Here is a 26,670-nt window from a genome sequence, read left to right on the forward strand (position 1 = left end):
GGTATAAATATCTACATTTAAGCTTTAAAAATGAAAATAAATTATAAAAACAGACTTCTTTCCAATTTACAAAGTTTTCCTGCTCCTACATACTGTACAATACATTCAACAAAACTCTCAGCTCTTCTGAGATTTATGAAGAAAATACTGACTCTTTACTAATAAGGAAAAAACCTTTTTGCAATGCCTTTTGTTTTTAGTACTATGCTCAAATAAATACATTTAACACTGTAGTTAATTTTACTGTTTTTTGAAAAATACCAAAAATTAGTAGTGCGACTTTCTTTCTTTTAAATTCCTTTCCACTGTGTTTCTTTGTAAATGGTAGCCTAAGTAAATCAGCAGATAGGCAAAAGTACTTCATAAAACCATGAGTGCTTTCTATACAGAGACTAGTTTCAGAAATCATACATACTCATAAAACCTATCTATAACAAAACCGCAGCATCAGGAGAGTAGCAACATATATCTTCTGAAGAAAATATGTGAGAATTTACTTTTAGAATACCCAGGAATATTCTAATATGATTTCCCCATCCTGTTCTTTAAAAACAATTTTTTAAAATCTTACGTCTTAAAAAATAAACTGTGAAATTGCCTACCCCTTACTTAAGTGCCTAGCTTTCTGCTTGCCCAATATGAAAAAGGATGCAAACCGTTTTAGGGCTGTATTAAAACTTTAAAAACAGTTAATCAACAAAAAAATTTCATTGCAGCCTAATTTGGTAGAGAATCTAATAAGGAAGTGGGGCATTTCATCCGTTTTAATAACAATCACAGTATGAGAGCTCTTGAGGTACTGCCTGTAGCTGTATAAGTGCTCAAATATCTTCTTGCTTGTTCCGTCATGATAAGTTGGTCTTCCGTCTTCCCATAAACCACTGTTTCCCATTCACAAGACTAGGAAGGCAATATTAATAGTGATGTGAAAATTACTAAGATAACTATCCATTCTACTTCACAATTAGACTTTTAAAAAATCAATTAATTGATTGGATATTTAATAAGTAATTATTGTAAAAAAATGTTTTTGATAACAGCATTGTGATTCTTTTTAAATAATGATGTTTCAAAAGTACATACTAAAATATTTATGATCAAGTTTTTTAAGTCAATTTTTTAGCTATCTATAGGACTGTGGAGGCAGTTTAAAATTTCTGTTCCCACAACTGCCGTCAAATCAAATCAGTCTAAACATGGAAAGAAATGTCAGTCTTTACTGCTTCAAAGTTTTGCAAAAGATTTAGAGAGAATGCAATGTCAAAAAATGAACCAAGAATGCTTTACGTCTTGCAAATTAGGAAATATATCATAGCACAAAGTCAAGTTTACGTTTGTTTCATTTGTTTTCTTCCCTTATTATAGAGTAAAGGTTACTACTCTATAGGTATGACCTGCTATGTAATAAAATTTCCTGAAAAGTTCTGTGTTAAACACTGGTAAATGGGGATTCAGAGAATGTGTTACATGGCTCTGTGAAGAGCAGTGGCTCAAGAAAGAGAGGAGGTGGCCACATCTGATTGCCAAAGATGTTTTCAAGGAATGCTTGAAGGTCAGGAAGGATAGCTCTGCAGTCACTGCAGTGTAAAGAAGAAAACTTCCTCCTCAATGACCTCTCAAATTCTCTTGGTTGAATTCTTAAGATAACAAAGTAAAAATTTCTCCAGCCTTCATTTGCAGTTACGTAATGGCTGCATAGCATCAGAAAAAAGGATTCTGTTTTACAACTTTGAGCCAGAAAGTTCACTGGAAACCATTATATCGATACCAATAAAATGAAGTTTGAAACTGCTTCCAACCACTTACCCTTTAAAAGTAGCAATTAGGGCTACAATTATTTATTACAGAAGAGGTGCCAGAAGTAGATTTAGATATTTTTAGTTTAAAAATGAAACAGTGCTTAAGAAATCACCAGAAGAGTGATTCCAATTGTCTTTACTATGTTAGCTTGTAATAACAGGAAACAACATTGGCTACCATTCCAATTGTTTAGTTTATATGTGCCCTGATGAGCGAGTCTCTCAAAAACCCAAATCTAGTTTGAGTGACAAAACAATGGTGAATGTCTAGCTACTATTATAGTCAATTTTGAATTTAAAAGAAAAAGTATAATTTCTGATCAGTAGGTCCAAAGTAATAATTGAATGAACAACAATAAAAATCAGTGAAAGAAATTTATAAAGTCATACCTGAAGATTCTTTTCCAATGTGACAGCTTTGGAAGTGTTAGGGTTTGGTTTCTTTTTATTAAGTGTATATGTTTTGTTGGTTGAATTTATATCTTGTTTTTCAGGAGTCAAGTTGCACCTATTGTCATGTATTTCCAATAATGGTATCATTAATAAAGATGTTGTAAATATATTTTCTGACTAAGAGAAAAAAGAAAGAGGAAAATAAAATAACTAATTCAAAAATGGAGACAAATAGAGGGACTACTGAGTAAGTGGTAGTGGAAGCCCTGTTCATTTCCCTCCAAGAAAGCTGGTTCCGATGAAATTTCTAGTAATGCAGTAAAATTAAATATTTAAGAAATGAACCAAAGATATTGAAATTTAAAGCTTTGAGAACTACCATTTTTTGACATCATACATAAGGGAGCTAACTCCCCTCAAGACCAAACAAATATAAAAAGCAAGGAAGTAAATAAGATATTCTCTACAGTTAATTGTTTCTCTCTGAATTAGGCAGAATACTACTAAAGGAAACCGTCTAAGAAGCTCTAATGAATTAGCCACACAATGAGTAAAACACAAGAACCACTAGGACATAAAGCAACCATCTTAATATAAGAAAAATTCTTTACAAACCTGCATGCCTGAAAGATCTTCAGTTACTAGTTGAGTGGCTGGTTCTTCTTTTTCCCAATTATCTAAGACTAGTGACTTTCTGACCTTCTTTACAGAAGCAGTATGCTAGAATGGATAATTTACAACAGGAACATTATGGTCAAGTCACTTGAACATGGTAAGACTTTTATTAACAACAATACTAAAAGATCACCTCTTGTTTGCAGCTTTTGTAAGCTGGTTCATCTTCCTCTTTGAGGAATATGTCTGTTCCAGTTTCTTCTTTTAAAACTTCCCGAATATCTTCTTCCAAGAAGGCAAGTGGCTGTGACTAAATTATTTTTAAAAGGGTTTTTAAAAAGCCTTTTATAGCAATTCCTTTTTCTCCCCATATATAGAAACCCATCTTTTATACTTTTTCATTATTGGCATAATTTTCTCCCAGTCCCTATAGATACATACACAGATGAAAAAGATGTGATCACTGCTCTCAAATAGCTATGGCAAAAATAATATTGCAAAATATTATTGGCAAAAATAATACTGCACATTGCAAGCACTGAATGAAGTGTGCCACTTTCTTCACGCTAGGGCACTAAACAAAAGTCTTCCTTTTGGGGAACCTATTACAGCTCCTGCTTCAATCAGGATCCTCAAAATTAAACAGAAAAGCGATTATTTCCCCAAGTATTTTTATATAAAAATAGGAAACATAGAACGAATTGGGACTACAGTAGCTCTCCTTCTATTTTTATTGTACTTATTGCATAGTGTCTAATTACTAGTTTACATGTTTCTCTTACTACTAAATATGTGAGCTATTTGAGAGCAGTGATCACATCTTTTTCATCTGTGTATACATCTCTGCACACCCAGCCTTAAGCTTAGAGCTGAGACACAGTGTTCAAGAAGTGTGTGCATGTGTGTCTGTGTGTGTCTATATGTGTACTGGAGTGTGGGAAGGCAGGATACAAAAAAAACGTGAATATGGGCTGAATGATGAAATAGTCTCAAAAGATTATTCATCTACCTGTTTAAAAAAAAAAAAAGGTAATCAAAGCGCCACTAAACAAAAGAACAAACTGGCAGCATGTAATGACCAGCAGCTTATGTTCCCAGTCAACAAAGTTAGGGAGAGTAGCATTCATATATAAATGAGATTTCACAGCACTTACAAAAACTTTAAAAATGGAAACAGAATTTTTTTAAAGTGCTCTCATCTACAGCCTGAGACATGCAGGAATTATGTCAGTATTTCTGTGTGTTGCTCCAAGAGGTCTTGTTTTAAGGATTACATTTCACAAAGAATATAGATAAGGTGTTCTTAAAAAGAAACCTGGAATCTATTTTTCCCCTGTAAGAATACAAGTGTCCTAAGATGTGGTGCATATGTACAAGGGAATAATACTCAAGCCATAAAAAGGAAGGAAATAATACCATTTGCAGCAACATGGATGGACTTAGAGATTATCATACTAAGTAAAGTAAGTCAGGCAAAGACAAATACCACATGATATCACTTACATGTGGAATCTACAATAGACACAAATGAACTTATCTATGAATCAGAAGCAGACTCACAGACATAGAAAACAGATTTGTGGTTGCCAAGGGGGAAGAGGGGTGGGGGAGGGAAAGATTAGGAGTTTGGGGCTAGGAGATGCAAACTATCATATATAGAATGGATAAATAACAAGGTCCTACAGTATAGCATAGGGAACTGTATTCAATATCCTGTGATAAACCATAATGGAAAAAAATATGAAAAAGTATATATATGTGTGTGTGTGTGTGTGTGTAACTGAATCACTTAGCTGTATAGCAGAAATTAACATAACACTGTAAATCAACTATACTTCAGTTTAAAAATAAAAAAAGAAAGAATACAAGTGTCCTAGAAAGCCAACCTCTAGGAAGTGCCTTTGACCCACTGTAAGATACACAAGAAAGCTCAGTGGTTAGCACATAGTGGGTGCTCAGTAAATAAGTGGAGGAGGAGGAGCGGAAGGAATGAAAAGTCAGCTCGCTACAAATGAGCCTACAGATACTTTACAAATTTTAATTACAAAATCAATACTTTCTTTTTATCTTAAATTGCTGATGAAAATGACCTGTTTTGGCAATGGATAAATTCTTCCGAAACATGAACAAACTGACAGGGACTTAGGTATCTGAAACCTAATTTCTTATGTACTATTATTAAAATGATAATTTTTACTCAACGTATATGTTGACCAAATGACCCTGAGGCACTGTCAGAATTTTTCAACTGTCTTCAAATTATTGCTTATTTGTCGAATTCCCAATTAGGCTACACACCCTTCTGAAGGCAGGAAGCATACCTGACATGTTTAACATTACATCCCCAAAAGCCTAGCTCAGCGCCTGGCACATATTAGCCACTCAATCAATATTTATCAAATTAATGATAAATTTTTTAAACGAATAACAAAATGCTGAAACAGATTAAATCAATTAGGTAATTCCATACAATGGACTAATACAAAAACATTAAAAATTATGGGATAAATATATACAATTTATTAAATTTTAAAAGGTTACAAAAGAGTACACAGTGTGATCCCACTTTTATTACGTATATATTCATAAAAACTAAAAAGTTTAGAGAACTCTAAAGAGAATATAATTGTTCATAGTAGCATATGGAACTAAGTGACAAAAAGACTTGATCAATCCTACTATGTACCCTCTAAAACAGTATTTCAAAAAAAAGGAAAAGACTAGGAGATTTGAGTGTGAGACACGCTCTTTGGTAGAAAATTGATTAAATCAAGTAAAATAGAATTTATTAATTGATTTACTCAAAATGTGACTAAAAATAGAAGATAACTAAAGTACCCTAGAAGTGACCAATATTTTAAAAATCATATTTTATTTCTAATGTACGTAATTTGTCAGATATCTTTATCTGCCTAGAATCAGAGTGCCCATGGTTCACCTAAGGTACTTCAAAATTATCTGTGTGCTAACACAGGTAACAATTCCTACCTCTGCTCATGTACTACTATTGTTACCACTATTATTAAATAATAATAGCAGCAACTAAGCATATACTACTTGAAACTTAGTACCAGCCTCTTTATTTCTATTATCTATCTTCACAAATAACCTGCTAGGGTGTTTTATGATATCCACTGAATAGAAGAGGAAACTGAGCCTTAAAGAGGTATCATGATCAATCAGTTTCATAAATATTATTAGGAAAGTACTTATGTATATCAAAATATTAAAATTATTTTATTCTACTGTAGGTAACTGCTACTGAAACTACTAAAAGGTGGGTTTTAGTATTAAGCAATGTTCTACTGAAACTTGACTTGCCTTCTCTAGACGATATAAAGAAAGTCTGAATTCAAAAGAAGCCAAGCAAAGGTTTACTTACAAGGAAAAAGATTAACACAAATTCAAACTTATAAATCGAGATAACATTTTTTTAATCCAGTTCATTGAACATCTTTTTTAAAATGTTAAAAATCAAGGATAAAAATCAAAATTAGGAAAATTAAAATTAGGAAAATTATTATTAGGAAAATTCTTAAAAATAAAAGGAGTATACATACCACAGTTTTAAGAGGTCCATATTTTTTCTCCTGAGCAGCAAGCGCATTCTTAAAAGGAGTGGGAGTTCTTGGTGTGGTACCCAATATAGATCTTCTAATAGTAGGTGTTCTAAACCTATCCAATCATTTAGATATTTGTATTACAGTCAAAATTTGATTTCATATGAGTTAAGGAAGGCAAAGCCACAATAAAAGCACACACTAAATTTTCCTGTATATACACATGCTTTATTTAAACATTCCAAGACTTTTAAAGCGTGCCTGCCTAAACTATTCTTATTCCAATCAATCATCTTAAAATAGAAAAAAGACTAATGCAGGAATAAGTACTAAAAATGTTGTTTGCTCAAGATCAAAGTTTTATACTACATTTAGCTGGTTTTCAGTCTCCTAGGGATAAAACATAAGGTTATGATTTTTTTTTATTCTAAATTCCATATGGACAGGGATCATGATATATGTATAAATGGACAAAAAGCTAATCTGCTCTTGAAATTGTGCTTCCCATTTTCTCTAACACAATTATTTAATGTGTACTTACCCTACATTTTCCTTTTGATCTTTGGGGGTTGTTTCCTTATGAAGAGGAGTTGTAATGAGAACTTTCTGCCCACAAATAGGGGTTGATGTGAATGAAGGATTTTCTATATTAATTTGTTCATTTCCAGGACACGTGTTGAAAAACTAAAAAAGGAAGAGAGTTCAAAGACAATTTCTAAAATGTCAAAATCCTACACAAATATCAAACTGATAAGATTTTCAAATTATTTCTCCATTCCTTTTAGGAAAGGATTATCAATAATACATTTACATTCCACTCCATAAAAATTAAGCTCCAAGAGGGCAGGCATTTTTGTTTTGTTCATCACTGCCTCCGCAGAACAGTGTTTAAGATGTAACAGGTATTCAAAAAATAGCCGCTTAACAAATATTCAAAAGTAACAAAACACAATAAAAAAATTTCCAAACAGTGCATCTTATCAAATAGGAATCTATAGAAACCATAAATAGCTGCTGTGTTAAATGTAAGCTTTGTACAACAGTGTAACTGAAAAAAATGTTTTATGATTTTATTAATAAATGATCTTAAGTGTTCCTTTCTATAAGAATATTTAGAACTCAGAATATAATAACAGTGCTTTGCTAAGAAGAAGTACAGCTGTCGGGCAAATTTGCCTATTTAGAACACAGCTCAGAACCTCTGAGCAGCCAAAATCGGTATCATAGAGCCTGTTTTCCAAATGACAAATTTACTCATTGGATCTTAACTTACCATACAATTGTGAAATACTACTTTATTTCTGTAGCCAACAGAGTAGAAGCAATGGTAAGAAAAAGTGGAAATTGCCAGGGACTTTCCTGGTGGTCCAGTGGTAAAGAATCTGCCTTCCAATGCAGGGGACACGGGTTCGATCCCTGGTCGGGGAACTAGGTTCCCACATGCCGCGGGCACCAAAACTACTGAGCTCATGCGCCTCAACTAGAGAGCCTGCATGCCGCAAACTACAGAGCCCAAGCGCTCTGGAGCCTGCACATCACAACTAGAGAGAAGCCCGCACGCTGCAAGGAAAGAAGATCCCGCATGTCTCAGTGAAGATCCCGCATGCTGCAACTAAGACCTGCCGCAGCCAAAAAAAAATAATAATAATAATAAATAAATTAAGAAAAAAATGGAAATCGTTTTAAGGTTGCTTATAACTGGAATGAATTCTATAATAGCTCTATCACTTCTGATGCCCATAAATCATAGGATAAAATCCAAGTTCTTTGCCATGGGATATACAATCTTTATAATCATGCCTCACCTTCTCAGCCATTTTCCACCTTACAATTTACTGCTCAATGAAAATTGCAGGTACACAAAACTCCAAAAATAGAAAATTGCTAGTCTGCTCAAGCCTGGTTCACCTTCCTCGGGATACTCTGTAACTCTTGGGGTGGGGGGTGGACACACTACCTGCATTGTAGCCTATGTAAATAGCATCCCCTGAAGCAGAGGGGGTGCCATTTTCAGAGAAAACAGTGGCTGTATACTTACTACCAGATCCTCATCTTCCCAGCATCAAAAACATACCTCCAATAATATCCCAACATCCTCCAAGTTTATTTGGCCATTAAACTTCCTTCTTCTCCTATTGGACTTTTTAACCTCTGTCAAGACACTTTAAGCAAACACCAGCTTCATCTCTTTCTTAGTAACTGACCTTGGACAAATTGCCTAACTTCTGAATTTCATTTACCTACCTCTAAGGTTTTCTTAAAGAGCATTAACTAAGATACTATAAGAAAAATGTTTAGCACACAGCCTGGAACATGGTGTTCATTAAGAAAGATAGTATTATAAAATAAAAGGTACAGTTTGCCTTGATATAAATATCTGCTCCCCAGGGATATAACTACAGGAGAAAGCAGATAGTTCCTGACATCCCTAAACAACCTACTGACACATGAAATTCTTATAGGGAGCAGTTGTCTATGAATATATACCTGATATCTCTTGAACAGTCAGTCAGGAAACTGGCTCCCAGTCTCAGCTCTGCCATTAGATAACTTTGGGCTAATCATTTTATCTTTCTGGGCCTATTTCCTGATGAGTTCTATAAAGATGTAGAACTACATATCTAAAACATCCCTGTCCGCTCTAAAAATTGTAAGATAAAATGCAACTACTACACTTTGTGAGATACTTTTCTGATTTACCATAGCTCAGCACTCTCCTGTATACATTTAAATACATTATCCATTTTTATGTGTTATCAAAGCAAGGAACTGTTAGTATGGATGTTAAAGATCTAATTTAATCCAACTCGTCAACATTTGGAAACATAAATAAAAATGACACTACTACCTGTGAAGGAGAAAATGGTAGTGTTTTCACCGGTGTGTGTTTTAGTGCCGTATTACCACCATCACTGAATGAGCCATCACCAGGGTTGCTGCCTGGGGACTGACCCACTCGCATTCTTCTCTTCTTTCTGAGGATGGTTGGTGGAGTGCTAAACTTAGCCACACTTGGGGATGTTAAAGGAACAGCCTCACTGTCTGCACTGTTACAACTGTTTTTTTTCCCTTCAAGTACAAGACTGACGTTAAATTGACATTCCATGGCTCCTTCGTTGTGCTGAATTCGCATTAGTTTAACTGGTGTGGACTTGACAGGAGAAGCAGCAGCATCAGAAAGATCAAAGCTAGTAACATCACTCCATGCTACAGGATCCTGCAATAAATTAAATTCTTAACTAAAGTTATTACTGTTATAACCTGGTTAAATCTAGTCTTGAACATAGGATGATGATTTCCAGAGTTAATTAACTACTCATTTTTACCAGTAGAAATAGGTTTTCCTTGGTTCATCTTTTTTTTAAGCAAGCCCATTCGAGAGGAACAGATTATGCTTTTACGACAACTCCAGTTGGAATATTCCAAAGTAATATTTCATCTAATTCTAAGTAGCTGAAGCTTACTGTCAAAGTACTTTAAATGAAAATAACAAATTATTTCAAGTTATTTTTATAAGAGAGTACAGTTCGTCATAAAACTTCACATTCTATTCCACATCAGAAAACTTTACACTATATTCCACATCTACATAATCATTTGGTAATATGTATGGAATATCTTCAAAGTGGTCATACACCGTGATCCAAACATTCAATTTAACCTAAGGACATAATCATGATTTTGCATAAAGCTTTATGTATGTTCTTTAATTTGTAATACTGAAAAACTGGACACCACATAAATGGTGTAAATAAATAAATAATAGTATGTTGGATAAATAAATTTTGCTACATTCATATGACAGAATACCATGAAGCCATTAAAACTCAAGTTTAAAAATGAGTTAAGAGGGCTTCCCTGGTGGTGCAGCAGTTGAGAATCTGCCTGCCATTGCAGGGGACACAGGTTCGAGCCCTGGTCTGGGAGGATCCCACATGCCGCAGGGCAACTAGGCCTGTGAGTCACAACTACTGAGCCTGCGCGTCTGGAGCTTGTGCTCTGCAACAAAGAGAGGCCATGACAGTGAGAGGCCCGCGCACCGCGATGAAGAGGGGCCCCCACTCGCCACAACTAGAGAAAGCCCTCGCACAGAAACGAAGACCCAACACAGCCAAAAATAAATAAATAAAATTTAAAAAAAAAAAAAAAAGAAAGGATGTTTACAAAAAAATGAGTTAAGAAAACAGGGACATGCTCACGATATAATGTGGGAAAAAAATTCACAAACATAATACATTAGTGTATATTTGGGTTTAAAAATGTATACATATATGTGTGTTTTATATGTCTATAACACAGCCTGCAAGGAAATACCTCAAATTATTAACTCTGGGTTTATGGGGGTTTTAATTTTCTTCCTACAGTGTTCTCTACTTTCCAGCTATCTCTAATATACAACTTGTATAATAAATACATAAATATATATATATATATATATATTTTTTGCCAGAAACCACTGCAAAATATCAGAACAAAATTAAGCATGACAAGGTAATGTGTAACATAAAACTGGTCAGTGTCCATTAAACTGAGTTTCTGAAAATGAAACCACATAACTAAAACTGAGCTTTTGATAATCTCACCATTTCAAACTTACAGATTCAATAAGTTCTAGAGTCTCTGCAAATTCTGGGATGGTCTGTAGAGAGGACAGCACAGCGTTTGCCTCCACGGCCAGGAACTTTGTGGGTGAGTTCTGCTGAGCAGACACAGCCTGATTTTCATCCAGACCGTAAAACTCACTAGTGTGCTCCTCAAGGCTTAGAGTATTAGACATGCTATCATCCATGAGGAAACTACCAGACCAGCTAGAAAAGCTTCCAGGTTGCTAAAAGTACAAAAGAAATTTGAACATTATTTGTCATTCCCAATCTAAGCAAAAATTTGGATTTTAAGTAAAAATTTTTTCTAGACCAACATACTTCACAACATTTCAGCTAAAAATATAGTAGCAAATATACCATCTTTCCTCAAAACTGATATAAAAACTTTTTAAATTAAACCTCATCTTGACTATATTTTTTTCTAACTAAATTTTTCTTAAATCTATAAAGTCATGGTGAGATAAAACTAGTAATGTACCATATATACTACAACATAAGGTCCAAACTCCTAGAATCTGTCTTTTCTCTACCTTTCTAACTTCATCTCCCAACTCAAGCCCCTGCTCCCAGGGAATAGTGAATACCCAACTATAGTACAGTACTTGCAATTCGCTGATAAGTTTTGGGCTTTCACCCTGGATAAAGGGAGCAGCCTTTGCACACACTGCTGCTCCCTTCATCTGGAATGCTCAACCTACTGACCAGGGAAAATTCCTATTCCTCATTTAAGATACAGTTCAAATATTGGTAAGTACCCCATCTGATTATATACTTCTACCTGTTTCTGTTTATAATAATGTCCTAGTTCATCTTTTTGCTAATACATAATCACTGCCTGTCTTTCAAGACTGAGCTCAAATAGGATTTCTTCCAGGAACCCTTCTGACTACCGAAATCTCAATCTTCTATGAACTCCCATAAAACTGTGTTACTTATTATATCACACTGGATGCTGTTTCTTATCTGTGTCCCCACTGTCCTTTGAATTCAGGGACTGTGTCATTTTTCTTTATCTCTCTAGAGATGTACACTGGCCAATTTACTTATCTTTTGAGCCTAGTTTCCTAGTGTCTCATAATGAAAAACAAGAAGAGAGACCTTGAAGAGCCATGGTCAAGAAACATTATGTAATTTGAGAACTGTTAACAATAGTAGATCCCAAGAGATCTCATTACAAGGAAAAAAACATTTTTTCCCTTTTTCTTTCTTTTCTGGCACCTCTATGAGACAATGGATGCTCATTAAACTTATTGTGGTCATCATTTCACAATATGTAAGTAAAATCATTATGCTGCATACTTTAAACTTATATGGTGCTATATGTTAATTATATTTCCAAAAAACTAGGAAAAAAACAGAAAGAAACAGGATGTAAAGTGTATAGCACTGTCCAACAAAATCTGTGAGGTGATGAAAATGTTCTGCACCTGAAACTGCTCAATACGGGCGCCACCCACACGAGCAACAACAATGTGGCCAGTGCAACTGAGGAGCTGAATTTTTAAATTTCGAATTAAATGTGTCTAACAGTTACCATATTTTAGAGAGCACACTGCTCAGTCCATAGGAGGCACTCCATAAACAGTACCTATGACTATTAAATAAAAAATTACTAGAATATGCTAGATATTCACAATAGCAAAATGTTAAGTTTCGAGTTAAGTAAGGTGAAAAAACAAATTTTCAACATTGTTGCAAAACAGGTTCCACCTGTTTTAAAGATTCCTATAAATAAAAGAAATTAAAGCAATCTTATTTCACTAGCACAGCCACCTTCCGAGTTTACAATCACTTTCTGGAGATAACTTCCAAACATACACATTTCAGCTAAGTTTGTGGGCAGGAAAAAGGTTCAAAGAGGGAGGTTTACTAGGCCCACTGGCCCGATTCTGAATCCCTTGCAACCAACCACCTAATTTGCAGGGTTAATATAAGGATCACCAGGAATACATATAACACATCTACAACAGTGGAACGTAATGAATACTCAGTAAAGTGGCAATCATTATCATCACATAATTGTCTAGAATGAATACTTTATATGCATATGGAGTCTATTATACTGGGTGCAGCAATTTCCCTCTAGAACCTCCAATCTCCCTATTCAACCAGATCTTTATGAGGGTGGATTTTAGACAGAAACTATGAAAAAAATTAATAACTTTCTTTTTTAATGCAAATGGCAATTCTTTTAGCTAATTATATTGTCCTGTTATAGTAAAAATGATAGACTATTATCAAAAAATTTTAAATGTGCTTAAACATAACCTACAAATGTGAACGATTATTTATTTGCAGCTTCTTAATAAAACTGAAATTAACTTTAAAATAAGTACACTTCAGGTCTCCCTATTTGCCCACGGTTTTTGCAGTTTCAAAGCAAAAATTACTTTTCTCATGGTGTATATCTCATCTACTACAATTAACAAATGTCATTTTTATTAATACTCTCTGAAATGGTACAAAGACATCGCCAGTTGCCTCATAATACTATTTCAAGTCCTCAGGTTATTCTATTTAGTAATTTTGTATTAGTCACTCTAAATATATTGTCCCCTCATTCAGCCCCAAACCAAGAAAAACACTTTCCTAAACGTAAGAAGGCCCAGGGTATTAAACTTTTTAAATTGTCATTTAAATATAAACTTTTTTTTTCCTTTTAATCCATCTAGCATAGCCTGTTTAACTTAGCTAGAATCATTACCATTTATCCTGATTTAATACTCCTAGTTGTTCTTATCAACCAAATCTCAGACAATACTTTTCATACCTGATAACCAAAACCCAACATCCATAGAAAAATTTATTTAGAGAGCATAAAATCTAAATGTTTCCTTTTCCCATATTTTTAACATTATAACTTTTTCCAATTTACTGAATTTGTGTTCTAAATATAGTAAACAGGAAAACATTTTCAAAGAGAGAATAAAAATAATTCTGAAGCACATAAATCTGTACACATCTATTAAATTCCTTGTTTTTTAAGCTTTTTTTTTCTATTAAGGCCATTATCACATGGAATGTCCAAAGTAAAACCAAAGCCTAATCTGAACCACACGACATTTTCACAGATATACATATTGAAGGTTATACCTTAAGTCTGTTTGATATTTATGACTCAAGAAGCATCTTAATACAGAACACTGTAAAATATGTTCAAAGAGATGCATATCAAAAACAGGCAACTTCAAAGTTGCAAATTAGAAAAACTATTTTTAGTCCATATTAAAATCTGAAGTCACACTGAATATGCTTTTTCCACTTGCTGGCATATGAAAGTCAGTCCTGATTAAAACTATAAGAGCATATAAAGCATATAAAAGATTCTAACAATAAAATCTAAACACTTAGTCTTATTTCTTACTGATGGAACTCGCTTTCTTCTAACTTCATTCTCAGCTGACATAAGAAGCAACTCAAGTTCCTTTATTTTTTTTTCCTTATCAGGGTCTTCATCAACAAAGGGTTGCTAAAATAAGTTAAATAAAAGAAAAAAAACAGGCTACTTACAAAATTGCTTTATTATTATTATTAATGTTCTAATTTTTATTTTCTTCTATGCAACATAAAATCTATTTTCTCTAATAAAGCTTAATACTACTAAATCCCAAATACTCAGTATCACAATCCTTCTGGTATCTAAAGAGGTGCTGGTAAATATTTTCAATTTAACAGAAAGAATGTGGGAAATTTAAATGCATGAAAAACCTTACATTATATCATCTGTATCAACTGAAAAACTTATGTGTGGAGTCTGTTTTAATTTATTGAATCTTAATATATTCTATCCAATTTAGCAAAAATATGTCCATTCATAATCTGAATGCTCTAAGTTGGAAGAATGAAAGAACCACCTTACTCTTGTTGTGAACTACTTTTCATTTGTACAGTTTATATTTCTCAAACACACAAACTTTCTCCTTTAATGTTATAATACTCAAAGTAAATAGACCAGATAGTACTATTTTTGCCCTAATTTTAAAGATGAGGAAACAGGCACTATTAGATCTGAAAATGTTTGAAAGTGCTTCCTTTGGGTTTGTTTTGGTTTTTTGCTTTTTATAAATAAAAAGTTACCTGAATAAAGGCAGAAGAAGGCTGAACATGTTCTACACAATTGCCTCCAGGTGACACATACTGATAGCCCGGGATCTAAAAAGTAATTAGAACATTAACATCATACATATAATGCTCTGGAAATTTTTAAAAATCTGAGACAAAGCACAAAAACTGAAAATCAACATGAAAAACTAAGTATCTCTGTTAACTTTGAATATTTACACATATTAATAGTTCCTTAATAACTACATCTTTAATCTTAGGACCTACTGATTAAAAGTCATAACTCAGCAAACACCTATTTTCTCCTGAATGAAATATAAGAATTATCTGGGCTAGATTTATCACCCAGTCAGTCTATCTATTATCTACAATATCCACCAAGTATTTTTTTTTTCTTTTTTTTTTTTTTTTTTTGCGGTATGTGGGCCTCTCACTGTTGTGGCCTCTCCCGTTGTGGAGCACAGGCTCCGGACACGCAGGCCCAGCGGCCATGGCTCACGGGCCCAGCCGCTCCGCGGCATGTGGGATCTTCCCGGACTGGGGCACGAACCCGCGTCCCCTGCATCGGCAGGCGGACTCTCAACCACTGCGCCACCAGGGAAGCCCCACCAAGTATTTTTTAAAATCTGCTATTAAAGTATTGCTCTGCCTCCTGCAGAAGACAAAGTAATTGTGTTCCTATCCTTCAAAGGAAGGGGCTGGTCCATATGAAGCATTCTCCAAGTGAGAGCCTAAAGCAAGTCTTCAATATTCTTAACTCCTACTTCTACCACCACCCCATGCCAATCTCTGTACAGAAAGATATGAAAACAGAGGCTGCTTCTATTACTTGTCTCAGAAAAACAATCAGAATCACTCATGTACTTTTTAATACTCTGAAAATAGACTAAGAATTATTCTGTTTCTTTTCTAAAGCATCTGTAATAAAATTTCTGAAGTTGCATGCAAACTTAGTGAGCAGTGGTAGGGAGAAATATGAGAAGTGTTTTTTAAAACCTTAAAATCTAATACATATAAATATGAAATTGTCTATTTTCCATAATGGACTACATAATGCAGAAACATTATATATAACTTCTAACATGGAACTTAATTTTCACAACACTTCATTAGTATCAGTTATTGCTCAGCTTCCAATGAATTAGAAACTTATCTTTCTCAAACTTTTCATTTTAATCTGTGACAGGATTTCAAACCAATGCATTTTCTTCTTTCAAGTCAAAATTAGAATTATCTTTTTAGCAGTTTAAATGAATTGAACTATGAATACACAAACCTGTCAAGAATTATTAAAAGTAAGGTAAATAATTCTTAAAGTACAAGAAATATCCTTACTTTCCAATATATTTTGATTGAGTGTTAAACACTCCATTGGCCCCAAATAATAAAAAAAATTATCTTCCTATGAGTTAAAAAAATACATTTATATGATAACCTTTCTAAGATAGAAGCAGAATGTTTCAGCTTATGCTGCTGAAATCTAGGACTCTAAAGAAAAATGTAAAGAAACAGACCATAAAAACCTTAAGGTACTGAGTATCAGCAGATAACTGTACTGTCTTTACGTGTTTCCCTATTTGTAAATTAAGATCTCACTACCTTTTTTAAGTGATTCTTTTGAAATTATGGCTAAAAAAATAATGTCCACTTAGTGGAATAAAATCAAATCTGTGGCATACTAAGCACAGATTGTTAACAATTAGCCAATTTTTATCTTTTGGTAGATACTTTATCTTGTCACATTTTATGTGACAAGAACCAAGAACTGCTCAACATGAAAAATGGCACGACAGACAAATAGACAGGAAAACGTAAAACAAATCTTATGAAAACTCCTAATTTCTTGCAGGTAGGAAAATGCATTGTAAGGAAAACAGAGCTTGCCCTATGATGAACGTGGGTCATCTCCAATGAACCTGTCTAAACAAAGGCTGAAGTCACTCAGTCAGCTGAGTGATGAGGGAAAAGCAAAGTTGAATGCCATCAAAGAACCAATTATTTACCGCACACTCCAAAATGATGGCTTGAATGATTTTTGACTATCTTCTCCTCTAAACCATTTTATATACACTTACCTCTTAGAGGTAAGCAATACTACAATTACACAAAATTTTTTTAAAAAGTAAACTACAATCACTATTAAAGCACAAATGATCATTAGCTTTGAATCATGAAGATTCAAAGAATGATAGTATTAGGAAATGTACATACTAAGCTTCTTAACTAGATAATGTAAAAATTATATATAAAAGGAAATATTTTAATGAGTTTGCTCTCAAAATATTTATCAATCAAAACAAGTAGAGATAAACTTCCACTAATGGTTTAAAAGCTAGTCATGGCCTATTTCTTCAGTTTGGAAATTTAAATGTCTATTCCTCTTAATATATGTTGTTTTTGTCTTATTAAGAAACTAAACACCTTCCCTAAAGAAACTAAAGAAATATAGCAACTAAAGATATTTTTTAAATAATAAAGGTATTAAAAATATGTGCCTGAACAGGTATGTAAAACTGATTCTGGGTTTGCAAATGGTCCATAGTCGCACAAGGTTTGTGAAGTTTAGATGAAGATCGTTCTGATTTTATTCCATCTTGTAAGTAGCCTTCCTGCTCCACTTTTCTCCGCATGGTAGAATTCCAATGATTTTTGATAGAGTTATCAGTCCTAAGAAAGTATATATTTAAAAAGAAAAAGAGGATTCCATAAATGTTAACACTGTATAAAGTATACGAAGTACTTAAAACAAATTTTTACAACTGGTGAAATTAGACACTTTTTTTAATTCAAAAAATAAACTGTATGTCTCTATGTCAGATAAAGCTCTAAACACTGGAGATACAGCAGTGAATAAGATAAAGAAAGTCCCAGCTCTCATGGGGCTTTACATTCTCACTGGAAGCATGGGGGCAGGGAAGGAGGAAAGAAGAGAAAAACAAAAAAATAAATAATAAGAAAAATAGTGCAATGCAGATCATTTAAAGTAGGATAAGAAAAGTGAGTAACTATAGTACTTTTTTGATTAGGTGGTCCAGGAAGTCCTCTGTGAGGTTACAGTGAAGCTAAGATCTGAATGACAAGAATGAACCAGCTATACAAGAACAGAAAAAAAAAAAAAGCATTCCAGGCAAAGGGCATAGTGAGGGCAAAAGCCCCAAAGCCAAGATCAAACATGGTCATAAAATGCAAACCACAAAATACAGAATCCCAGTATTCTTTTTCACTTCTTACAACAAAATACCTACGAAACAAAGAGTTCATTGGCTCCCCTTTTACCTAAGTTCCCCTTGTAAAAATGGAAGTCTTCAACCTACAGCTACTTGTAGTATAAATTTTTAAAAATACATAAACATTTACTGAGAATCTACTTTATGCTAAGCACTAAGCTAGGTTCTACGGACAGTAAAAAGATGTATCAAAGACTGAAAACATCAGAAGTTCCTAGACCAGGTTCAGTAACTTGGATAAAAAAACTTAACACTATGCTTCAATTTCCTTATCTATAAAACAAAGACAGCAATGTTTGCTCTACATATTTCACAAGTATATGAAGATTAATTAAGAATATATAGAATACAACACGCTATCTCCAAGTTTCAGCAGGAGGGTAGGAGCACAACTTTAGCTGACCTGGCTCCAAGTTGTAAAACTACTTTCTAAAAAAGATATGAGAAGTTTGTTTTTCCTTTATATAAAGCCAAGTAACTAACACAGATGGCTACTCCAATTGCTAGGTAAGTGTACGACAGGATGAACTATGTGAAATAAAATGGTGCTGTCAAGTCTTCTGACTTAAGGACTAGTTATTGTTTATCTTGAGAACCTGTATGTAATGGGTGGTATCTGCTAGGCTACGTGGGTGAAAGGTGGGATTTCTCTCCGGTTTTTTGCAATCTCTTATCAGATTGCCTATGATGGGCATCACATTCTGATTTAATGTTTATTCAACAGTAAAAGTGTTTTCTTTCTCTAAAAAAAAAAGAAAAAAAAGAATATATGTAAAAAGTATTTTATAAACTATTAAAGACTATACAGAGATTACAGCAATAAAAAACAAGTGCGTATCTTCCGAGTGAGGTATGGATTTTCCCAAGATTGTTGGTCTACTGTACTACAGACAGCTAGGAAACATTTGAACCAGTGCCATGTATAGTGTACTTAGCACATCAGTGCCCCTGAGGGAAGTGCTATATTTTAGCCACATGGATATATACACACTACTCATGATCTGAATGATACCATAATTAATTAAGAATTGAATTTTCTCTAATGTACTTTCGTAACAGTTTTTTTAGCCAGTGTATTTGTTATTCTCTGGTCTTATACACAGAATCCAATACGAAAGAAATCTCTTCAACTCAGATTCCACTCCAAATTAGTTTGTACAAAGAAGGTTGCTTAAATGGCACTGATGTGTAAACACAATTTTGGGAGTGCATTAAACGTTCACATAATCTAAAGGTCCATCATTTTGTTGCACAAATTACCGCTATAAAATATTTCATTAAAAAACTAATTATATCCCTTACCACAAAATATACTGATATTACAAATAACGCAAAGGGTTGCTTGTATTCTGCAGTCTAAATTTTAATTATAAATAAAAGTCATGGGGTACTTATAAACATATTTAATAGTAACATAATAAAGATCAAGTTTAAGTAAAAATGAAAAATGTATATACATTTATATAAGTACCTTCCAGGAAGTAGTTTGGCAATTTCCGCCCAACGATTTCCCAACCGCTTATGTGCTTCATAGATAATCCTGTCCTCCTCTTCTGTCCAGGAAGATTTCTTTACCTCAGGATTCAGATGATTATGCCATCTTTCTCTACACTGCTTGCCTATTCTTCCTTTTAAATGTTTTGCAATTAAAGACCATCTTTTTGGCCCATATTTCTGAACTAATTCAATAACCTAAGAAACAGAAAGCAAAGCTTAAAAAAGCATTACCATTTTTAAAATAAATAAGTCATGGGGGTAAAATGTAGAGTATAGTGGCTACAGCTAGTAATATTGTATTGCATATTTGAAAGCTGCTGAGAGAGTAGATCTTAAAAGTTCTCATCACAAGAAAAAAAAAATTTTTTACTACATATGGGGATAGATATTAACTTGACTTGTGATCATTTTGCAATATATACATTATTTTGTACATCTGAAACTAATACATAATTATATCTCAATTTTAAAAAAGCACTACCTTCACAGAATTTTAAAACATAACTCAAGAATGCCATTTTTAGTGCATTAAATCCAAACCACAACTACAACTTAAAAAAAAACAATTTTACTAGTAACTATTCCTTCAGCATTTGCCATCTTTTTTTGCAATCAAAAATTGATTCCAAACTTATCTAAAATACAAGTTGCTAATTAAAGTGACTTGTAAGTTAAATTGTTTCATACATTAATATGAAATAACAGTAAAAACGTTGAGACTTAAGCATTTTCTACTCTTACTTTTTTTTTTTTTTTTAAAGCTTCAGCTGAAAGCCTAATCATTATGGAAGCAGGAAGGATCTACAGTTACTGTCTTTTCATTTCTTCCTTTCTCAAACTGAAAGGATACAAATCATACATTTTAAAACTTATCATTGGCCATCAAATAAATCAGATCAGTTCTGAACCTAGTGAAGTTTGGGTTTTTTTTGTTTGTTTTGTTTTTTGTTGGTTTTTTCTTTACTTTGAGTGGCAGTAAGAATACTCTAATTTCCCAACTACATTAACAACATTTATGCCATAAAGAGCATGAACTAAAGAGCAATTCTCAGTAGAGGACAGCAACTCTCCCATTCTTCTCACACTTTCATAACACAAAGAATTACCTTGGTTTTTGAATCATCCAACTCTTTGGGAACATGATGCTCTGATATCTATCTTATTTGGGGGTTCATTATAGGTCAAGAGGGAAAGTTAAGAATGACTTCCTTACACCTCACATTTTCAGATAAAATAGGAATAAAATTAAATTCTGTTTATAAAATGCTAACTCAATTTTCACCAAGAAATTATATCCTAAATGTTGCTAACCTAAGCTCTAAAGAAGGTGACTAAGCTGATAGTATTTTTCCTTCTGCAAACCAAACTGTCAGACAGCAAAGGCTATATATATTATATTTGGTTTGACTCAGTTCTGAAAAAACTACATTTCAAGATACTCAAATTTCAATTCTTATGCCAGCAGTAACTCAGAGAACAAATCAAAGTGATTTAAACATGTATTTATGTGACAAAAAACCAATGTATTAGGAAGAAAAAAAGCAAGTCCACCTACACAGTGAAAATAAAGAATATGAACATGTTACCCTCTGATCTTCCTCTTTAGTCCAGGGACCCTTTATCAATTCTGGATTTAAAACTTTCTGCCACCGATGCTGACACTGAAAATCAGAACGATTCTGAAAGAATTCAGATGATTTTGTTATTGAACAATTGTCTTCCAGAAAGCAAGTCAGCCCAAACTTATATCTCACAACCTTAAGAAGAAAGTTTTTCGAGAATAATGCATTCAATAGCATTCTTGAAAAATGTAGTATTTATTTTACATGCCTGTGCCCCAATTCATTTTTAATTAAAGTTGTCAGCATTGCTTAGACTATAAATAAAGACAATATATATTTGAAGTTAAATTATGTATCTCTATACTCTGCCTTATAACAGCAAAAAGCAAAGCTACAACACAGATACTGCCATAAAGAAATGTACTGATGAATAAAAGGGAGTAAACAGACAACTATACAAAGCAGACATACGAACTCAAACAGCATAGCAGTCTGGATTCATATAGTATAGCAGTACATAACTCTAGAAAATTTAAAAATCCTGAAAGGCATTATTAGACCACTCATGGTATTTAAAGGATGTTTATAAATGACAACCTCCAAGTTATCAAGTAAAAACTAAATATACCTAGATAGAAGATGTGCATTATATACCAGTTAAATTATTTAAGTGTTAAAGTTCAAAAGGGAAATGAATTTACCAGGATAAAACCTTATGTAGAAACAGCCCAAACTCCAAAAATGATTCATAAGTGTAGCCTTATTTTAGTCAAGTCACAACCTAGTAACTCCTATGTATTACAAGGATAATAATAATAACACTTAACTTTTCATTAGTGATTCAGTTTCCAAAGATATTAGCTCATATACAGGATTACAGATGATTTAGAAGCATATAAATACAAATACTTTATTTACCAATAGCTCTGTCCTGGTGCCTAGTGGACTTATTTTTATTCAAACTGAGCTTCTTCCTTTACAGCTTCTGTACATCAATGCTGATCCATTTTAAGGTTATCAATTTTTCAAAATAATTAGGCTGTTCCTGTATAGCCTTGTAGCATTTCTCTGTTCACTTCATTTGCTGTTATACCATTGAAATTAAACTGATAAAGCTAATGTAAATAGCTTTTCTAATTTAGCTTCCATTTACTGAACACATGCTAAATGTCAGGAACATCCTATACGTTACTTCTAATTCTCACAGCAACATAGCTTTTTCTGGTTTTATTAATTAGCTACCAAAATACTTCAATATATTTAACTTCTCTCAAAATGTTTTAACATTTATCAGCAAATATTTATAAAGCCCTACCCAAACTTCGTATCATTTTTGTTTTAGATTATTAATCTTTTTAGATCCCTGGATAAACTAATTACTAGAAAATCAGACTTTAAAAGCTTCCAACTGTAGGAAGATCGGAACAAAAGAGATGTTTTTAGGAAGGAAATCTAAATCTAAAATAATGTAGACACATTTCTGAAAAATAGCAAATGTAACCCCATGGCCTAAATCATTCATGTCAGCAATAAAGGATAATGTTTCACTTACTTGAAGATGACTAGCAATTAGAGTCCAATCATCAGTTCCATGTTGTTCAACCAACTTCTTTAACTTATCATCCTATTAAAACAGGTATGAAAAATTAGAAAGTTCTCCCTCACCCTATTCCTGAATATAGATACTCTCCAATTCTTCCATGTCATATCTGGTGGCCATTTTTAGAAGGACTGAAGCCATTATAACACAAGTTCTCCCATTTACTAAACTGATTCTGTCAGTCTCAATATCAACCCGCTATTCATGTATGGTTGAAGAAAAATAATGTGCAAGTTAGTTGATGGATAACTTTTCTCATGTTTTGTTTCTAAATATCTTTAATATATATTATTAATCATTAAATACGAGCATGGAATTAGTAAGCCTTATCACATAATTACCTCATCTCTTGTCCATTTTACTCTATTCCAGAGTTTCTTCAACACTTTTTGTTGCGGGACTTCATAATCATGATCAGCATACTGAAGGTCATCATCCTCATCCTCACTGAAAAGAACACAATTGTGAAATCAAGAATTTTACTTAGGGCTTCCCTGGTGACGCAGTGGTTGAAAGTCCACCTGCCCATGCAGGGAACACGGGTTTGTGCCCCGGTCCGGGAAGATCCCACATGCCGCGGAGCGACTGGGCCCGTGAGCCATGGCCGCTGAGCCTGCGCGTCCGGAGCCTGTGCTCCGCAACAGGAGAGGCCACAGCAGTGAGAGGCCTGCGTACCGCAAAAAAAAAAAGAATTTTATTTAAAGATGTGAATTCAATCACTGAATCTGAATACACAGTTACGACGAAAAGAAGCCACTCAGACTAGCAGACATATGTCCAACGAGATTATTCAAAGTATAAAAAAAATTAAGAGTCATACAATGGAGAGGAGCTGTAGTTCTTACTGACACACAGGAATGAAGCTAGATATGTCAGCAGAGGCCAAGTGATAACCTTTATGTCATGCTAAGGAGTTTGACCTTTATTCTTTATTTGACCTTTAACCTAAAGAGTTAAAGGAATTTAAGTAAGGGAGTAAAAGACCAGTATCTTGTGTTTCAGCAAAAGTCGCTGGCAGGAATGTGGAGAGATGGAGGAAGGAAGATCAGTTGGTAATCTTTCACAATACCCCAAGTAAGAAATTATTAGGGCCTGGCAACGATAATGGTAAAATACAAAACAAAGTCAGTTAAAAGACACAATGGAAGAAATGAGCCATTTACAACACCAACAAAAAAAGTTAAAATATGTAGAAATAATTTGAGTATACAGATCAAGTTATAGTAAACAATGAAACACTATTATGAGACACAGAAGAACAAATGAAAAAACATTCAGAGCACATTCTTGGAAAGGAAAACAATATTATAGATGTCCATTCTCTGTAAATTAATTCATAAATTTAGATTAAGTGAATAAAAATATGAATAGATTTTCAGAGGAACTTAGACAAGTTGATTCTACAGTTCACATGGAAAAATAAACAGGCAGTAATAGCCAAAAAAGTTCTAAAAAAGGAGAGAGAGAATTAGCACTACCCAATATCAGAATATACTGTAGAGAAACAATAAATAAAACAGAATGGTACTGACACATGTGCAGATACTCAAATCAATGGAACAGAATAGAACATTCAGGAAAAACACAAAACCCGTATGGGAATTTGGTAAATTGTAACATATCAATCAGTGGGGTAAAGATGGACTTTTCAATGAAGAGTAAGACACTGGGTAGCTATCTCAAAAAAATAAAGCTAAAGTCTTACTTTAAAATAAAAACTTCAGATGAAGCAAATATTTTACACTTAAAAAAATGAAAACATAATAGTACTATAATAGGGTTGAATTCTATTTTTTACATCCTTGAGTAGAAGAAATCTAAATGTGACAAAAATCAAGAAACCATAAAAGAATAAACCAACTAAGGTCGTGATAGTAGTTACAGAAAGAAGCACATAAAACTGAGATATGAAAAAGGTAGAAACAAAAGAATTTTTCAACTGATGAATCTGAGAGACATGGGAGGAAGATTCAAGGACGACTCCAAAATTTCTGGCTTTGGGAGCATAAATAGAGCTATCCACTGAGATACGGAATAGAAGGAGAAACAGAACTTTGGAAGGTAGAAGGGAATGAGGAGAGTAAGCAATTTGGACTGATTTCAAGGCACTTGAGAAATATACAGGTGGATACTGGATATATCCAGAACAGCACTGTCCGATAGAAATGTAATGCAAGCCACATATGTAATTTCTTAGTGGCCACATTTAAAAAAATAGAAACAGGTGAAATTAATTTTAATAATAAATAATATTTAACCCAATATATTTTTTAATTGTCAATTCAACATGCAATCAACATAATCACAAAATCTTTTACATTCTTTTCTTCTTACTTAAGTCTTCAAAATCTGGTGTGGCATTGTCCAGGAGGGAAGAGAGTGCCAAAGGCAAAAGAGAAAGAGGAAAAAAAAACAAGAAGATGAAGCTGATAGAAAGAGCCCAGGAGCAACAAAGTGAATTCCTAGCTACAGACAGAGCTAATCCGAAAAATAAAAATTAAATTAAATTTTTAATAAAATAAAATTAGAAGTACATAGCAATTCCGACTAGCCACACATCAAGAGCTCAACAGCCACATGTGACTAGTGGCTCTCCTACTAGGCAGAGCCAATCTAGAAGACAACTGGGCACATGGATCTTCTGCTCAGGTAACAGGTTTAGGGTAGACATACAGTTTTGGCAATCACCAGCACATACCGAACAGTTAAAGCCATGAGAGCACAAAACCCCAGAAAAGAGGGCAGGTCTTTATGATAAACTGAATTAGAGGATTTTGAGTAGTCAATGGACTGAATAAAGTTATGAGCATCTGAAAATAACATGAGCTAATATTTACTTAACGTTTCTAAGTACCAGACACTGTGGAAAATGAAGGCCTAGATTTAATATATACTGTTTACAGATCCTTTGCAGAACTTCTAATTTCCCTTGATTTGTCAATTCCATTAGGACCAAAATTATTCTTATCCGACCAAACAAGACACCAAAATCCCCCACCCACCTACCTATGGCACCTAACTGCTTCTTTAGTTTAATGCACTTCTGTATTCCAATACTTTCTCCCCTAAAGCCAATGTCTATTTTAATAATCTGCCAGTCCTATTTCCATATATGATTGTTTTGTTAATCTATGCTGAAAATAAAAGCACAGGTTTAATTAAATACCTGTTATTTGCAGCCATCTTCAGCTATCAGAAATATCACTTGATTAGCCACGATTAAACTGTTAAATTGGAGATGGTTCAGGATCCAATGACTTCATAAATTTCTAAGAAGGCTAGTAAACCAGATAAAACACCATACTGAAGCTTGCTGTCCACTGTACGCACTCATGGAACTCACCCATCCTTCTCAATGCTATCACACTTGTCGACCTTCCCAACCAAATTGTAAACTCAGGAGTACAAAGACCATGTCTAATATGTTCACCTCTCTTCATCAAGCACAGTACCTGCCATTCAAACATTTGTAAAATTACTGAATGTTCTCACTTACTCTTTCACCTCCTCCAAGTATTCTGTATTCCAAAATTACCTCACTCCTTCCCAACCCAATCAAAACTTTTACCTCCCTTAATACAGCTGATCTCAAGTTGACATGAGAAAGAAAACTTTTTTTAACAAATGCAAATACCTCTAAGAGGAGATAAAAAGCATTCCCATTTATTAAAAAGAACTTTCAAAATCCAAATGCACCTCCAAGTGGTAGAATTTTAAGCATAACCTGCTGAAACAAACATAAAAAAAAATT

General features: G+C 33.6%; 1 protein-coding gene across 2 annotated transcripts in view; it reads right to left on the reverse strand.

Moving 5' to 3' along the window:
* Window positions 1-633: 633 nt before the first annotated feature.
* The window catches only part of MYBL1 (MYB proto-oncogene like 1), a 31,252-nt gene continuing 5,215 nt past the window's right edge, over window positions 634-26,670 (reverse strand). Inside the window, exons 2-16 of one of the 2 annotated variants that reach the window (XM_065895028.1) lie at window positions 23,261-23,366; window positions 22,872-22,943; window positions 21,344-21,436; window positions 19,732-19,952; window positions 17,529-17,700; window positions 15,049-15,123; window positions 14,336-14,440; window positions 10,965-11,195; window positions 9,216-9,584; window positions 6,909-7,051; window positions 6,368-6,482; window positions 3,001-3,117; window positions 2,808-2,912; window positions 2,190-2,369; window positions 634-900 (exon numbers count right to left, since the gene is read on the reverse strand). In XM_065895028.1, coding sequence (XP_065751100.1) covers window positions 775-900; window positions 2,190-2,369; window positions 2,808-2,912; window positions 3,001-3,117; window positions 6,368-6,482; window positions 6,909-7,051; window positions 9,216-9,584; window positions 10,965-11,195; window positions 14,336-14,440; window positions 15,049-15,123; window positions 17,529-17,700; window positions 19,732-19,952; window positions 21,344-21,436; window positions 22,872-22,943; window positions 23,261-23,366 — 2,230 coding nt within the window. In that variant the 3' untranslated portion in view covers window positions 634-774. The remainder of the gene's footprint in view (window positions 901-2,189; window positions 2,370-2,807; window positions 2,913-3,000; window positions 3,118-6,367; window positions 6,483-6,908; window positions 7,052-9,215; window positions 9,585-10,964; window positions 11,196-14,335; window positions 14,441-15,048; window positions 15,124-17,528; window positions 17,701-19,731; window positions 19,953-21,343; window positions 21,437-22,871; window positions 22,944-23,260; window positions 23,367-26,670) is intronic. The other variant, XM_065895029.1, reaches the window with a different exon arrangement.

This window comes from Phocoena phocoena, chromosome 17, assembly GCF_963924675.1.
Source record: "Phocoena phocoena chromosome 17, mPhoPho1.1, whole genome shotgun sequence".
Lineage (NCBI taxonomy): Eukaryota > Metazoa > Chordata > Mammalia > Artiodactyla > Phocoenidae > Phocoena > Phocoena phocoena.